General features: G+C 37.7%; 1 protein-coding gene across 1 annotated transcript in view; it reads left to right on the top strand.

Annotated features, from left to right (window-relative positions):
• Positions 1 to 15,496, top strand: part of glipr2 (GLI pathogenesis-related 2) — a 32,935-nt gene that overhangs the window by 16,398 nt on the left and 1,041 nt on the right. The window contains exons 11-21 of the mRNA XM_066668767.1: positions 7,018 to 7,075; positions 8,904 to 8,929; positions 9,019 to 9,228; positions 10,833 to 10,910; positions 11,240 to 11,389; positions 11,826 to 12,005; positions 12,574 to 12,648; positions 13,372 to 13,449; positions 14,015 to 14,224; positions 14,844 to 14,921; positions 15,211 to 15,360. Coding sequence (XP_066524864.1) covers positions 7,018 to 7,075; positions 8,904 to 8,929; positions 9,019 to 9,228; positions 10,833 to 10,910; positions 11,240 to 11,389; positions 11,826 to 12,005; positions 12,574 to 12,648; positions 13,372 to 13,449; positions 14,015 to 14,224; positions 14,844 to 14,921; positions 15,211 to 15,360 — 1,293 coding nt within the window. The remainder of the gene's footprint in view (positions 1 to 7,017; positions 7,076 to 8,903; positions 8,930 to 9,018; positions 9,229 to 10,832; positions 10,911 to 11,239; positions 11,390 to 11,825; positions 12,006 to 12,573; positions 12,649 to 13,371; positions 13,450 to 14,014; positions 14,225 to 14,843; positions 14,922 to 15,210; positions 15,361 to 15,496) is intronic.

Below are 15,496 nucleotides of genomic sequence, written 5' to 3'. Positions count from 1 at the left end.
GGAAAGTCAATTTCATATTTCATAATTAAAAGTTAATCTCAGACTGTGGACCAATGATTGCCACAGAAAAAGCTTGCATTGAAATATCATTAATCTGTTGCTATTTTTAAGTGCAGTTATTTTATTTTAGAAAAGCAACTAAATGTAATTTGTCTATACTTTTGCTTGCAACAGTAAAAATAATGACGCACAAACAAACAAATATTATTTTGTTAGAAAGCTACTCTAATGTAACGTTCTCTACCGTGTATATTCAGAGGATCTCAGATATTTTTCAAAAGTGTAGATCTTTATAATTGTGGTAATATAAAGCAGAAGTGGGCACAAGTCAGATGTTGCAAGTACAGTATGTCTTCACATTCAAGTCACAAGTGGATCTGAACAAGTCTTCAGTCAAGACATGTTTCTTAATTTGTAATCCATCCATCCATCCATTATCTGTAACCGCTTATCCAATTTAGGGTCGCGGTGGGTCCAGAGCCTACCTGGAATCATCGGGCGCAAGGCGGGAATACACCCTGGAGGGGACGCCAGTCCTTCACAGGGCAACACAGACACACACCATTCACTCACACCTACTGACACTTTCGAGTCGCCAATCCACCTGCAACGTGTGTTTTTGGACTGTGGAAGGAAACCGGAGCACCCGGAGGAAACCCACGCGGACACAGGGAGAACACACCAACTCCTCACAGACAGTCACCCGGAGCGGGAATCGAACCCACAACCTCCAGGCCCCTGGAGCTGTGTGACACTACCTGCTGCGCCACCATGCCGCCCCTAATTTGTAATCCTAAATTATAAATACACATCAATATACTTAGTTAATATGAGTTACTATTAAATGACCATTAAAAAAGGAATATTTTATATTCTCCTTCATGACACTTGTAATGATATACAAAACCATTACGCAGCTGTTGTTTTGTTCTTCTACTGTAAAGTTGCAATTTTTGATTGACACAGTTAAACATGTACCCTGTACTGAAGCTACATCACTCATGGTGTTGTTTCTGTGTCAATAGGTTTAAGACTGAACTGTATATGTTTGTGTGTATGTGTGTGTATATGTTTGTGTATATGTGTGTAAAGATGGCGTGTCTTTTCAGGTGAATGCCTTTAAAGAGGTAGCCTTAGGAATGTGTGTGCGACTGTAAAACAGTTCCATGGAAGAAAGATTCCACAATGAATGATCCTAGTTAAAACCTTCAAAGCACTAAAACATTATGGCGTGCTCCATCAAGACCATTTATATTTGCTACTGCACAGCTACCAGTGTGTATGAAAATGTTTACAGCAGGGCACATAGGGGAAAAAAAACAAAAAAACAATTATATATATATATATATATATATATATATTGTTTGTTCTAGTTAACTTGCAGTGTAATACAACTACTGGATAAAACTTGCCTGTGGTTATGAATGAAAAATTTGTTAAAAAAACCTAACCATAACAAAAACCACAATATGAATTGTATTTAATTTACAGAATTTGAAAAGACATCAACAACTGCTAATAATCTTAATTTTAAAAATTTGCATTGTTTCACTAGGAACATTGTGTAACTTTGGAGGTGGTTGGAAATAATTCCCCTCCCTCTCCATTTATTTAATTCCATTTTAATTTTATTGATGTGAAATTAATTACAAAAATAAATCTCATTTTGGCTCTTTGCCAAATTGTGTCATACTTGCTTCATAGTGCACTTCAAAGATTATACAATAAATACACACAAACAGTGCACTTAATGTTAGACATAGGGACATGAAGTTTATGTTGAATTTAAATTTTATTTATTATGTGACATACAATTATTTTAGTGCAGAGACCGTTATTTTATGATCTACACTGTGCACTACGCAGTGTGGAGGGACATCTTCAAGTTTCAGCATTTGAAAAAAAAAGGCAGAAACCATGGCAGGTACAGCTTCGTATAATTTGCATTGTCATAGCAACAGGAAAAATAAAATCAAAACAAATTTATTTGTATAGTGCTTTTTACAACTGATGTGGTCACAAAGTAAAGACAGAAGTCTTGACATGAAATGTCAAAGGTGAGCAAGGCCAGGGGCGACAGTGGCAAGAAAATGCTCCCTCAGCTGAGGAAGAAACCTTGGGAGGAACAAAGGCTCACAAATGGGGACCTATCCTCCTCTGTTCAAACAACCTACAAATTACTGACAAAAAAAGGTCCCTATACATCACCTAGGTCTGATCATGTAATCATAATATTAATAATAGATAATAAATGCAATGATGAAGGTGATGATAATGATAATAATAATAATAATAATAGTAGTAGTCATGATTGTAGTAATAAGAGTTCATGAAAACTTCAATGTTGGGTGTGCAGCTAGTGAGCTAGTTCACAGAGAATGTGAACATTTTCAGAGTGTTACTAATGATTCCAGCAGATCTGACTATAACAGCTTTAACTAAAAGGAGAGAACCAGAAGGACACAGATGCGGAAGCATCCAGAAACCCTTGGATTCCTTCCACTTCACCATCGACAAACCTGAGTGATATTGTGTGAGCGGTGGGACGACAGCAGCAGCGTCTCAGTTTACCACAATTCCCTGTGGCCATGGACCCATGGCTCTGCCACATTTATCTAAAGGAAAACTTTAACTACCAAAAGCTAAACTTAACAAGTGAGTTTTCAGCCTCCAGAACATTTTCTGGAAATCATTCCAGAGTTGAGGGGGATTAATAAGAAAAGGCTCTGAACTGTTATGATCAATTATTCTAGTTTTACTGAGGACCCTAATGCAACATTTTGAACTAGTTGAAGTTTGTTAAATTCCTGCCGGTGCATCCTGACAGTAGTGTGTCACAATAGTCAAGCCTTGAAGTAATAAAGGCATGTACTAATGTTTCTGCCTCATTCAGACATAAGGCATTTCCTATCTTGGCGATGTTGATAAGATAAGAAAGTTGAAAAAAATAAGAAAGTCTAAAAAAAAGTTGTCCTAGTGGTACTGCCTATGTGTTGATCTGAATTCATTATGACGCCAAGACTTTGTTGTTGAACCAGGTATAATAGGGCAGTCAGCAATATTTAAAAATAAATTTGATAATTTCATTTATTCATTCATTTATTTATTCATCACACAAATTCATTTATTTCTTGCTGCCTTTGGACCAAGGAGAATCTGTGTTGTAAAGAGGAAGTTATGAAAGATCCAGACTTTCACGTCTTTCATACAGTCCTCTATTAGTCTGTGTTTGTCATCAGGCTTGGCAGATATTTACAATTGCGTATTGTTAGTAAGAATCAGTGAAGTCTGTTAATGGTTTGTGTACTAACCTGCTAAACTCTCTCACTTTTAAAAATTAGTACATAGCACTCTATAGTATTATCTTGTATTATTGGTATTCATGAGTTGCAGCTGATGTCACAATACAGAGCAGCTGTCATATTGGGGACCTACTTATTACTCAAACACACAACTCAAATAAAAACTACTCAAATATATTTATTTGGTCTGACAAAACTTTTAGTCCTCATTCAGACATTAAAAAGAAAGTGATATAACTATGGATCCCCAACCCATTTATTCGTGTCACTCCCTATATAGTGCACATCACAGATTATGGGCCTAATACAGAAAGTAATTAGATGCTCATTCAACGGGGAAACTGGAACCTTATAGCTCAATAAACAACTATGTGAGCGCAAAAACCTAGTTGTTTGTCCGACTCTGCCCTACGGAAGTAAAGGGAGACATTTGGGATTCGGCCCTGGCTTTTTTGCCACGTGGAAATATCGCTCAAATATTAGTCACGTTTTCTACTACTTTATTAAACATTAAGCCAAACCAGAGGAATAAATTAGGCAGACACTGGCGATAAAACATTATCCTCCAAGAATCTGTTCCATCTGTATTTCTATTCATTCCTGTATCATTTTGTTCTGTATTTATATTTTATTTTATTTACTTTTTTATTTATATATTCTATTTTTCATGTATTTATTAATTTCTGTGTGCTAATGAAGGGGGCGTGTTTTTCACATTAAGACTTCACAAGACTTGGGTCTGAAGGTATCGGATCTGCTCAGAGAAGCAGCTGCTCCCCTCACTGAAATGGAGCAATGTATGTATTCGTTTGTTAAGTGTGATGCCATGCCATTTCATGGGTCCAGTCATGTCTTTTGTCCCTTGTCATACATTCATAAACATTAGACATGTGTTTACTGTTTGAATAAAGCTGAATGCCTTAAACAATTATGTGATCTCAGTTCAGGAGTTCAGAAAAAAGGAATAAATTTATTGTAAAAGGAAGCAAACGTGCCTTTTGGCATCACTTTTTGCACATTTGCAGCTAATATCTCTGTAAACTGCTGTGCAGATCGACTGTGCTGCTCCATCTCTGGGAGCAGAGAGGTTGCATAGAGAAAGACGTCTCCTGCAGCTCAATTTCTGGGAGCAGAATAACCGCGAGAAGAGAGTTGTCTCTCCCACACACAGTCAATCCTAGTGTTCTATTGAGTTGTGCTTTGGCCCCCATTACTGTCAAATACTGCTGATGGAGCAAGACCTACAGCAGGCATCGGGCATCGATCAACCAATAAGAATGTTTAGACTCTGTGACATCATTGATGGACAGCCCCCTTATTATTTGGACCAGTCTGGTGGCCAATCTTCATTAATTGCACATTGCACCAGTAAGACCATGTGCATCCAATGGTTCAAGCATTGTGTCCTGAAGGCGGTGCCGTGTATCAGGACGACAATGCACCAATACACACAGCAAGACTGGTGAAAGATTGGTTTGATGAACATGAAAGTGAAGTTGAACATCTCCCATGGCCTGCACAGTCACCAGATCTAAATATTATTGAGCCACTTTGGGGTGTTTTGGAGGAGCGAGTCAGGAAATGTTTCATCACTTAGAGACCTGGCCACTATCCTGCAAGAAGAATGGTTTAAAATCCCTCTGACCACTGTGCAGGACTTGTATATGTCATTCCCAAGACGAACTGACGCTGTATTGGCCGCAAAAGGAGGCCTTACATCATAATAATAAATTATTGTGGTCTAAAACCAGGTGTTTCAGTTTCGTTGTCCAACCCCTGTGTGTGTGTATATATATATATATATATATAAATGAAATTTATTTTGGCAGGTTTGGTCCTCCATATTTCAGTAGCCCAATTTCTGAAGCATTCTACAAATGTAGCCATGTATAAAGATATAATCTTGACTCTGTCAGAATGTTCACTGAATGTTTGTGAGAAATATTTACATATTTCAGGATAGGAATATTGTTGTTTATTTTTAACCTTGTTTTTGTTAAAAATCTTTGATCAAAACATATATAATGCCACTGATATAATCTAAATTTTAAATTACTATAATTGTGTACACTTTGTATGGGTCTGCTGGGTAGAGTAAACTGTGTGATGTAAACCGTGTGCCTACCGCATGACCAACATCTATTTAGCCAACAGCAAACAACCGGAATTTACTTGTGCAAATAAAACATGTCGTAAACGTTACTCAACTTTGAAAATGGAGTCTTTAGATCTTTTACTTTGAGTGAAGTTTAGTTTTGGTACGTCACCTGAACATGTGCAAAACATCCTGTTGGGGCACTTGTTTAAGGATGATAATAGTGTTTACACACATCAGTATGCAGTTTGGGTGCCTCTTGTCAAATCACATCCTTTAGAGAGAGTGCACAATATTAGCGCTACAGATCATCTACTGAGTTTCACAGACTCAGATTCAAAAATACTGAGTCAACTTTTTTTTATTATTTTAAATAAATAGAAATTGTGTGTCTATATTAGCAGAAGAGAATTAGTTTTCTGTAGATGGTGTGTCCTTGATTCAGAAAAGCAACAAAAGACCATTAGACCAGAGGTGATTAAACATTTGCATTCAGCTATACGTTTTAATGAATCATATCCATTCGGGTCAACCAACAGCTTTCGGAAGTCAAAATCCTTGTGTATTATTTATATTTAATTCAGGTTTGCTGAATCACTTGCTGATTTTTGTTTAGATTGAGGGTATTTGTGTTGTCTTGTATCATATCTGTGTTGTCTTGTATCTGTGGTATTGTTGTGATCCTCTTGATGTTCTTTGTTTTTCCTCTGTTCACTTTTATTGCGTGACACAGGTTGGGTGTGACCAAAATATGCACAAGGTATAAGGCACATTCCTGCGACGAAGGATTACAGTTGTTGCAACCAGAGCCACATACACACAACAGACATAAATAATATACTCTACCCTTCCTTTAAAAGCCTTGTAATTTGGTTTTTAAACAAACCAGGCGGTAATTCCTGGAGACACACAAAATGTCACAAAATGTTTGAAATGACTTCAAACCTTTATCTAAAATGAAGGCCATTATAGTTGGTTTTGTTGCTTTGTAACAGTAACAGCCACTACTCATTAACATTACTGAGATGTTTGATGATAAATTCTAAATCACAAATGCCATTTCCACTCAACTCAAAGACTGAATGTCCATGTATCACTTCAGGAAATAGTTCAGCTTCTTTTTCATTGAATATGTTACACCAACAATTAAAATAACAGTCTTTTACACTGTGTTAATTTCATGATGAATCGATGAATGTTGTCATTTTAGAAATATGAGGTTCTGTTCTGGTAGCAACGGTAAACCCTCCTGCTGTGGTTAATGATTTTTTTACTGTAATTATAAATTCTACAGTGAAGTATTCAATCAAAAGAATGTAACCTTTTCAAAGTTTTGCTGAGTGGCGGGACACTCTTTCCTTAAAAAATAACATTTCATACATACATTTCAGGATCTTGTTTTGATCATCAGAAAATGAGATAGGACATTTCATACTGGGTACATAGTATGTAGTAGTTTCAAAAAAGGCTGTTCTTAGGAAAAAAATCTACTGATGTTCATGAAAAAGATGAGCTTACTTTGTAAGCCAGGGGCTGGATCATATGAGTCTCCACCTTTAACAGATGAGGAAGAGAGGAGGTGATTATAAATATGGAGGACTCACAGTTGCTTAACTACAGGGCACACCACGACGACAACAGCCTGCATCCCTCAAGAGACAGAACAAGGAAAAAAACGGTAATATACTGTAGCTCCTGTAAATCTGAACTTGTTTTCCTTTATGCACCATTTTTGATTGTATACATTAATGAAGGAAAATTAATTTTTTATCAGAATCAATTTTTCACATTTTTAACAGAATTTCTAAATACTATTCTAACACACCACATGCTTTGTACATCAAGGTAAACACAGAAAAAACTGAAAAACAAAGTGTCCTCAAGGTGATGATATATGTCTATACCATTTATATATAATTATCTATGTTACCTGCTTCACTAAATATGTAGGTGTACTTTGTACTTGTAGGTTGCTCTGTGCACTCTTTAGCATCCTGTCCCACTGTTCTTTAATGGTCAGGACCACCACAGAGCTGGTATAAATTGAGTGGTGGATCATTCTCAGCACTGCAGTAACCCTGACTGCGGTGGGGGTGTGTTATTATGTGCTGCACTGTGGATCAGACCCAGCAGTGCTACTGGAGTTTTGGAACCCCTCAGCATCACATTAAACCACCCCCAATATACAGGGGTGCCACTGGGGATGTTGGGCCCAATGATAAGATATTTCTCTGGGCTCTAAAACCCCAGGATATGCCAGTTCTTAAAAAATGTAGTATTTGATGAAAGACTGAAGACCTTACAGTTTAAATGTCAATGCAATGCACAATTATTGAATGTAAAATTAACATTAAATAACAATAACTTATAATAAATACGAATTTAAAATAACTTTAACATTAAATAACGTTATCATACATATAAATTGCCAATGATGTAATCAGTTGGCTGTTTTAATCAATAACAGCACAAACCAGCATGGCTTGTCTTTAACTAAATAAATAAACAAAAACAGTACTAGCACCCTGTTGGTAAACAGCTAATCCAGCACCAGACCAACACACACCAGCAGGCATGATGGGCTGTGCTTTTGTTTAGCAGCAGAGTGTGGAAAGGTAAATACAGTGTATAGATTTTTAAAATAACAATAAAACACAGTGATTGAACACAGTGCTCCCCTCCTTCAGCTGGGAGCAATAGATGGGGTTGAGAAGGAAAGGCTGATTCTGTCTGTTCTGGTTAAAGGCAGAGGCAGAGTGTGAAATGTAAACACTGATGTATTGTGGAGCTATGACATAAACTATAAAATAAACATAAATAATATTATGTTAGAGTAATGGCTAAACCAGGGCTTATTTTCACCACCACTCACCGGCCACACCCACCTTATTTCCTGATAAACTGGTTAAGACACTGTAGCCCTTTAGTTTCTCTCGTCTGTCTTTGCTTCCTCTCTTTTCGGTTTTGGTAGTCAGACTTTTATTTAAACAGCGACGTTATCTTCTCTGTTCAACTCGCCACAGCGCGCACTGCACCCACCTGCGCAGTTAGAAGAGCCGAAGAGAGACGTAGACAGCCGAGGAGACAGCGGACTGAACCATTTCATGCATTCAGCGGGGGATCAAATGGGACGCTGTGGATGTTAACTTTTGTCAAATGAGAGAATTAAAAAGAGATGTTTTAACGAATTAACTTGTATACGAATGATTACAGTTTAATAATGAGTAAGTTGTTATATATTTTTAGAGCTCCTCTCACTCACAGATCATTAGAACCCCCCCCCCTCCCCACACACACACACACACACACACACACACTCAAACGGCTCCCCTGCCACCACAACGGTACCACTGCAACGCGGGCCATAATCCGGGTGGACTACAGTCTGTAGTTGTACATCTATAAAGTGCACCTCTGTGGTCAGTGGAGATGTAGAAACAAGGTGATCATTTTTTATGTTATGGCTGATCTGTGTGTATGAAATATGTGTTATTTCTCTTTTACAGCCTCATCAGCTGGAAAGCCATGGCAGGTTAGGCTTTTTCCAAATACTCTTGTCATTCTATGTGTCAATACATAATGTTATAATATGTTTGTTGGTGTGTATTTGTCCTTGAACAGATGCAAGTTTTAAGCAGAAATTTCTTGCTAAGCACAATGAGTACAGGAAGAAACATAGAGTTCCTGAATTGACTCTGAGCAAAGATCTATGCAAAACAGCCCAGGCTTGGGCTAACCATTTACTGTCCATTAAAAGCTTGGGGCACAGTAACACTGAGGATGGAGAGAATGTCTTTTATTCCTTTAGTTCTGTTAAAAAGGAACCCACAGGTGAGTTCACTTTTGATAACACGATTTATCCTGCTACAAGTCAGAATTCATATCCCTGAGGATTTGTGCAAGATGCTCTTCAATATAGTAGGGGGAGTTTCTGGTATAGATATGAAACTAATATTATTAAAATATATTATTAGATTATTTTTTTTCTATGAAGTAGTAGGTGTGAGTGTGTTTGAAGAACAATGTTTTGTTCAGATTCTCCTTGACTGCATGAATTTGTTAAATCAACAGCACACATTTAAAATTGTTATTTATTCAAAACTAGTAAACTAGGTATTGAATGATAACCTCAAATAATACGGACTCCACGAGGAGAGGACACACTTTCCAATGAGACCTTTCATCAAATTTGGGAGTAGGTAAAAATCACTTGAAACTAAGTCCGGGTCACGTTGGGTCCAGAGCCTACCTGGAATCATTGGGCACAAGGCAGGAATACCAATTTCCAATTCCAAACAAGGCAGGTGCCATTCCTTAACAGGGCGACACACACACATTCACTCACACCTACGGTCACCAATCCACCTATCAACGTGTGTTTTTGGACTGTGGGAGGAAACCCACGCGGACACAGGGAGAACACACCACACTCCTCACAGACAGTCACCCGGAGGAAACCCACGCAGACACAGGGAGAACACACCATACTCCTCACAGACAGTCACCCGGAGGAAACCCACGCAGACACAGGGAGAACACACCATACTCCTCACAGACAGTCACCCGGAGCGGGAATCGAACCCACAACCTCCAGGTCCCTGGAGCTGTGTGACTGTGACACTACCTGCTGTGCCACCGTGCCACCCTCTAGATGCTCAGTTGTTACTCACAATACCTTGATGATGATGACAAAATGATCAAAATGAGCTGATGTTTTCTTTATATATTCTCAGAACGTGTCACTTTTTAGAACCACCATTAAATTACCTTCAGAACTAGTACATTAAATTGATGACAAGAACATACTGAACCCCCTCATATTATGCAGACTTAAGCCTACTTAAAATAATATCTTTGAATGCCAAAATTTGTGAAAAATAACATTAATCCAAGATAATAGGCTAGCATGTCTCTACAGTGAACAAACATCTGCATCTTTTCCTACAAACTGTTCATGTGCTAAATATTTACACACATTCTAAGAGAATCTGTGCACCAAAACGTGCAGAAATATGCCATAAACAGTTGAATTTTCCCCAGACCTGTTATTTATATACTTACACTCATTGTGATGTTGTGCTGCTAAATTAATGGATGTTCATCATAGAGGTTTTCCTTGTGAGCTGCAAAAACAGTAGTTAGAGTATATATATTTGCAAACAGATGTGACAGAAGCAGTAGTTACCATATTTAAAATTACAGACAGATGTGTTTGCACTGTTTATAGCAGTGTGTGCAATGTGGGGACACTGTCAACCACAAAATGAAGCAATAAATGAGAAAATTACAACAAGCTACACTTCCTTATGAACAAAATTAAAGTCTGCAAATTATTTTTTTTTCTCTATATCCATCAGCTTGCAGCGATGCTTAAAATAATCGCTTTAGTTTAGTGAGAATAATGTCTCATCTAGTTTCCTTGATATTCATACCAGGACCTGAAGCTGTGGAGAGTTGGTACAGTGAAATTAAAGACTATAATTTCAGCAAACCTGGACATCAGCCCAAAACAGGTAGAACTGGTTTTAAAATTGTTCACTTTGTGCAACTTATGGAACTGCCTTGGTGCTTCTTAATTATATAACGTCTGTCAGTAGAAAAAAAATATAAAGTAAGGTTTTTCACTAATTTAGCCTTATTTGAAAATCCTCAAGAAAATACAGATCCATTAAAAATGTATCTTTGGGTAATTGTAAACAGTTGATTCTATCATAATATATATTTTTAACTGGCCAAAGAACTTCTAATAATGTTTCTATTAAAAATTCATAATTGAATTCACAAACAGAACATAGACATATTGCTAAAATCATTCAATGCCATTAACTGGTATCATTTACAGGACACTTCACCCAGGTGGTATGGAAAGAAACCAAAGAAATCGGGGTGGGTATGGCTACTGACGGAAACACTGTGTTTGTGGTGGGTCAGTACAGGCCTGCAGGAAACATCACCAATGCTGGATACTATGAGAAGAACGTTCTGCCTGCAGGTAAACTATACAACATGAAAATGTATTTCTGTATCATTCTAACAGACATATCTATGACTTACAATCATCATATTTATATATATATATATATATATATATATATATATATATATATATATATATATATAGAGAGAGAGAGAGAGAGAGAGAGAGAGAGTGGGGTTTGAGCCCCACTCCGAGTGACTGTGAGTAGAATGGTGTATTCTCCCCGTGTCTGTGTGGGTTTCCTCAGGCTACTCCAGTTTCTTCCCATGGGCCTAAAAGGCACGCGGGTAGGTGGAATGGCGACTCAAAAGTGTCCACAGGTGTGAGTGTGTGTTGCCTTGTGACGGACTGGCGCCCCCTCCAGGGTGTGTTCCCGCCCTGCACCAGATCTACGCTAAAGCAAACAGACCATTTTTCCCCTCCCATGACAGCTTTTTTTTTCTTGAAACAGATAAAAGCTGTGTGCAGCAGCAGCATTGTGATAAAGACAATGAGAGCAAGAACAAATGCGAAGATCCCAAAGAGTCTGGGACTGAGCACTCACAGGTCATTAAAACCGTGAAGCACACTCGAACTACGACAGGAGAGTCCGTAGTTTATTCCTATACCTCTGTTAATAGTGAAGTCTCAGGTGGGTTTACATTTAATAACACTATGTGTCATATGCTCTCCTTGAGGATCTGTGCATGATTCACAACTGTAGATTCTGTAGACTTGTGTTACAATGTCCTTTAGCTTTACAGCTGTGTTTAAAATAACATTACATAACTTTATAAGTTACCAAAGGCCCCTCTACAGGGAACAGATGTCTCTAACAGTTCCTGCACACTTATTACTTACTAAATATACAAACTGCAGCAAAAGAAAGCAACAGAGTAAGTATTTATAGCAAATAAAATAGAACTTGTGCACTAGCAGAATAATGACATCAATAAAACATGTCATTTAACCAGAGTTCTTAAATTCATTCTGATTTACTATAACATGACCATTTCTGTTGAGACCTTCCTCTACGTTGTGTGGCCAACTCAATGTATCAAAGTCATAACAGAGGTTTTCTTTGTGAGCTGCAGAAACAGTAGTTTCAGTATTTAGAATTAGAGAGAGATGTGTCAGTATTTTTTATAGTAGAGTGTGCAGTGGGTGTGGATGCTTTCAACTACAAACTGAAAGAATAATTTCCTTGTTTCTCATATTAGGACCTGAAGATATGGATAAATATTTCAATGAAATGAAAGATGCCTTTAACAAACTTGGACATCAGCCAAAAGCAGGTAGGACCGGGTGTGCGCCGGTTTCCTCCCACAGTCCAAAAACATGTTGGTAGGTGGATTGGCGACTCAAAACTGTCCTTAGGTGTGAATGTGTGAGTGCGCCCCCTCAGGGTGTGTTCACAGTGATTCCAGGTAGGCTCCAGATCCAGACAATTAATTAATGACTGACTGACTGACTGACTGAATGAATGAATGAATGAATGAATGAACTAACACACTCGTGAATGAATGAATAATGCCATAAAAAAACGCCATTTAACCAGAGTCACTATTAATGCACTTACACTTATTCTGATTCATTGTAACACCACAATTACTGCTGTGATTTTCCATTAGTGTGTGTGGCTAAATTAATACATGTTCATCATAAAGAGGTTTTCTTTATGAGCTGCAAAATGAATAATCACATTATTTATTAGAGACAAATGTGTTTGCACTGTTTATAGCAGAGTGTACAGTGTTTCAAACACAAACTGAAGGAATAACAGAAATGAAACAGGCCACCTATCTTTCCTCACAGACAAAACTGTAGATTTTCTCATCAGCTTTTACAATAATAATGATAACAAATGTGTGTAGTTTTAATCAAACCATCTAAAGTTCTTCTCAGGACAAATTCCTGTTCTGTATATCCATCAGTTTCAAGCAGTGATTAATAAAACAGGTTTTAGACCTATGATCTTAATCTTCCATTCTCTATGATTTCCATTTTTCTCATTTTAGGACCCAAGGCTGTGGACAAATGTGACAATGGAAATAAAGATGATGATCACAGCAAACCTGAAGAGAAACCTCAAATAGGTAGGACTGATTTTAAATGAGACTGGTGAGAGGTAACACCCAGGGTGCCATATGAGTGTGTGTGGGGGGGAGCCCTGAGCAACACTGAAAAAGGGAGCCATGAGGCTTGTGCCATTAACCCAATGTTCTGCTCCGCCAATAGTGCTGTACGCGCCACCCCTAACTCCTGCTCCACAGTGTCCATACTCCCTACTAACCCCATTCACAAGTGCGTCCAGCTACCCACCTGCACATGGACAATGGAGCCCAGAATACCTAGCAGTGCCCCTGATAGCACTTTTCACTTCAGTATGGCAGACCTCTTTTCAGTTCCCTGGTCACAGCACATAATACATGAACAGAAGCGGTATATTTCACTGATATAGTATCATTATCAAGACACCTCACCCTGGTGCTATGGAAAGAAACCAAAAAGAAAAGGGTGGTTATAGATACTGGCTGAAAGACCAGCGTGCAGGGAATAATCAGTGCTATATACTATGAGAAGAATACTCTGTCAGCAGGTAAACAATACAACATAACAGTCATGATATATTATGTTGGTGTGTTTTTTGTCTCTGAACAGATGAAAAATTTAAGCAAGAATTTCTTGCTAAGCACAATGAGTACAGGACGAAACATGGAGTCCCTAAAGTGACCCTGAGCGAAGAGCTGAGTAAAACCGCCCAGACTTGGGCTGACCACTTACTGTCCAAGAGAAGCTTGGGACACAGTGACACTGACGATGGCGAGAATGTCTATTATTCCTTTAGTTCTGTTAAAAAGAAACCCACAGGTGAGTTTATATTTGAGATCACTGTGTCATAAGTTCAGAATGTTCAAGTCAGAATGTATGCCCCAGAGGACCTGCGCATGATACACTTCAGTATTAGGTAGACTTTTATTACAATGTCCTTTACAACTGTTCGGTGAAAAACTTTGCGGGAAGGTTATAGGTTAAGATATTCTCTACAGGGAACAAGTACCCGTGTCTTTTCCCATACACACACCGTTTATTTGCTAATAACAATGAAGAACAAGAAAGTGTTGCTGTTACATTCTTAGACTCATTCTGATTTACTTTAACTTCACAGTTCCTGCTGTGAGTTTCATTGTGTGGCTGAATTAATAGATGTTCATCATGAAGAGGTTTTTGTTGTGTGCTGCAGAAACAGTTGTTGCAGTATTTAGAATTAGATACAGTGTGCAGTGTGCACAAACTAATGGAATTACAGAGAACTGGAAAAAGCTAGCTACATTTCTTTTGTAGTAACTGAGAAAACAAGCTAACACTCTTTTCAGAATTTTTATTATTTTTGTTTTTTGCATATTCCTATCGCTTTGAAGTAATGTTTAGTTTTACTTTTGTGAGAATAATGTTTTATGCTCCATAATTTCCTTGTTATGCCTATCAGGAGCTGCAGCTGTGGAAAGTTGGTACAGTGAAATTAAAGACTATAATTTCAGCAAATCTGGACATCAGCCCAAAACAGGTAGGACTGGTCTTCTGTCAGAAGAGGTGCTGAACTTTGACCAGGTCCTTTTGGTCCAAAATAAAATACTAAAGATTAAAGTCGAACCATCTCAAAAGAATAAAGCAACAAAACAGAACAAAATGAAACACAGAAAAGCATTTAGTAAAAAAAATATATAGATATGTAATGTAATATTTAACTTAAACAAAAAAAACTAAAATATTTTTTAAAATATAATTGAATTTACAAAAAAAGCTGGATATTTTTGCTCAGATCATTCAGTAATATCAGCTGGTATTATTTACAGGACACTTCACCCAGGTGGTATGGAAAGAAACCAAAGAAATCGGGGTGGGTATGGCTACTGACGGAAACACTGTGTTTGTGGTGGGTCAGTACAGGCCTGCAGGAAACATCACCAATGCTGGATACTATGAGAAGAACGTTCTGCCTGCAGGTAAACTATACAAGTGTTTAAAAGTGTCATATCCATTAAACATACACTTTTGACTAGCAGCAACAATCTCAGACATTTTGCCAAATAGTGTGAGAAAAAAAAGTACATTATTTTAGTAATAAATAATGCGTTTACC

This window comes from Hoplias malabaricus, chromosome 4 (genome assembly GCF_029633855.1).
Source record: "Hoplias malabaricus isolate fHopMal1 chromosome 4, fHopMal1.hap1, whole genome shotgun sequence".
NCBI classification, from domain to species: Eukaryota; Metazoa; Chordata; class Actinopteri; order Characiformes; family Erythrinidae; genus Hoplias; species Hoplias malabaricus.
Note: the sequence above shows the minus strand (reverse complement) of the source record. Positions and strands in the feature narration are given on the sequence as shown.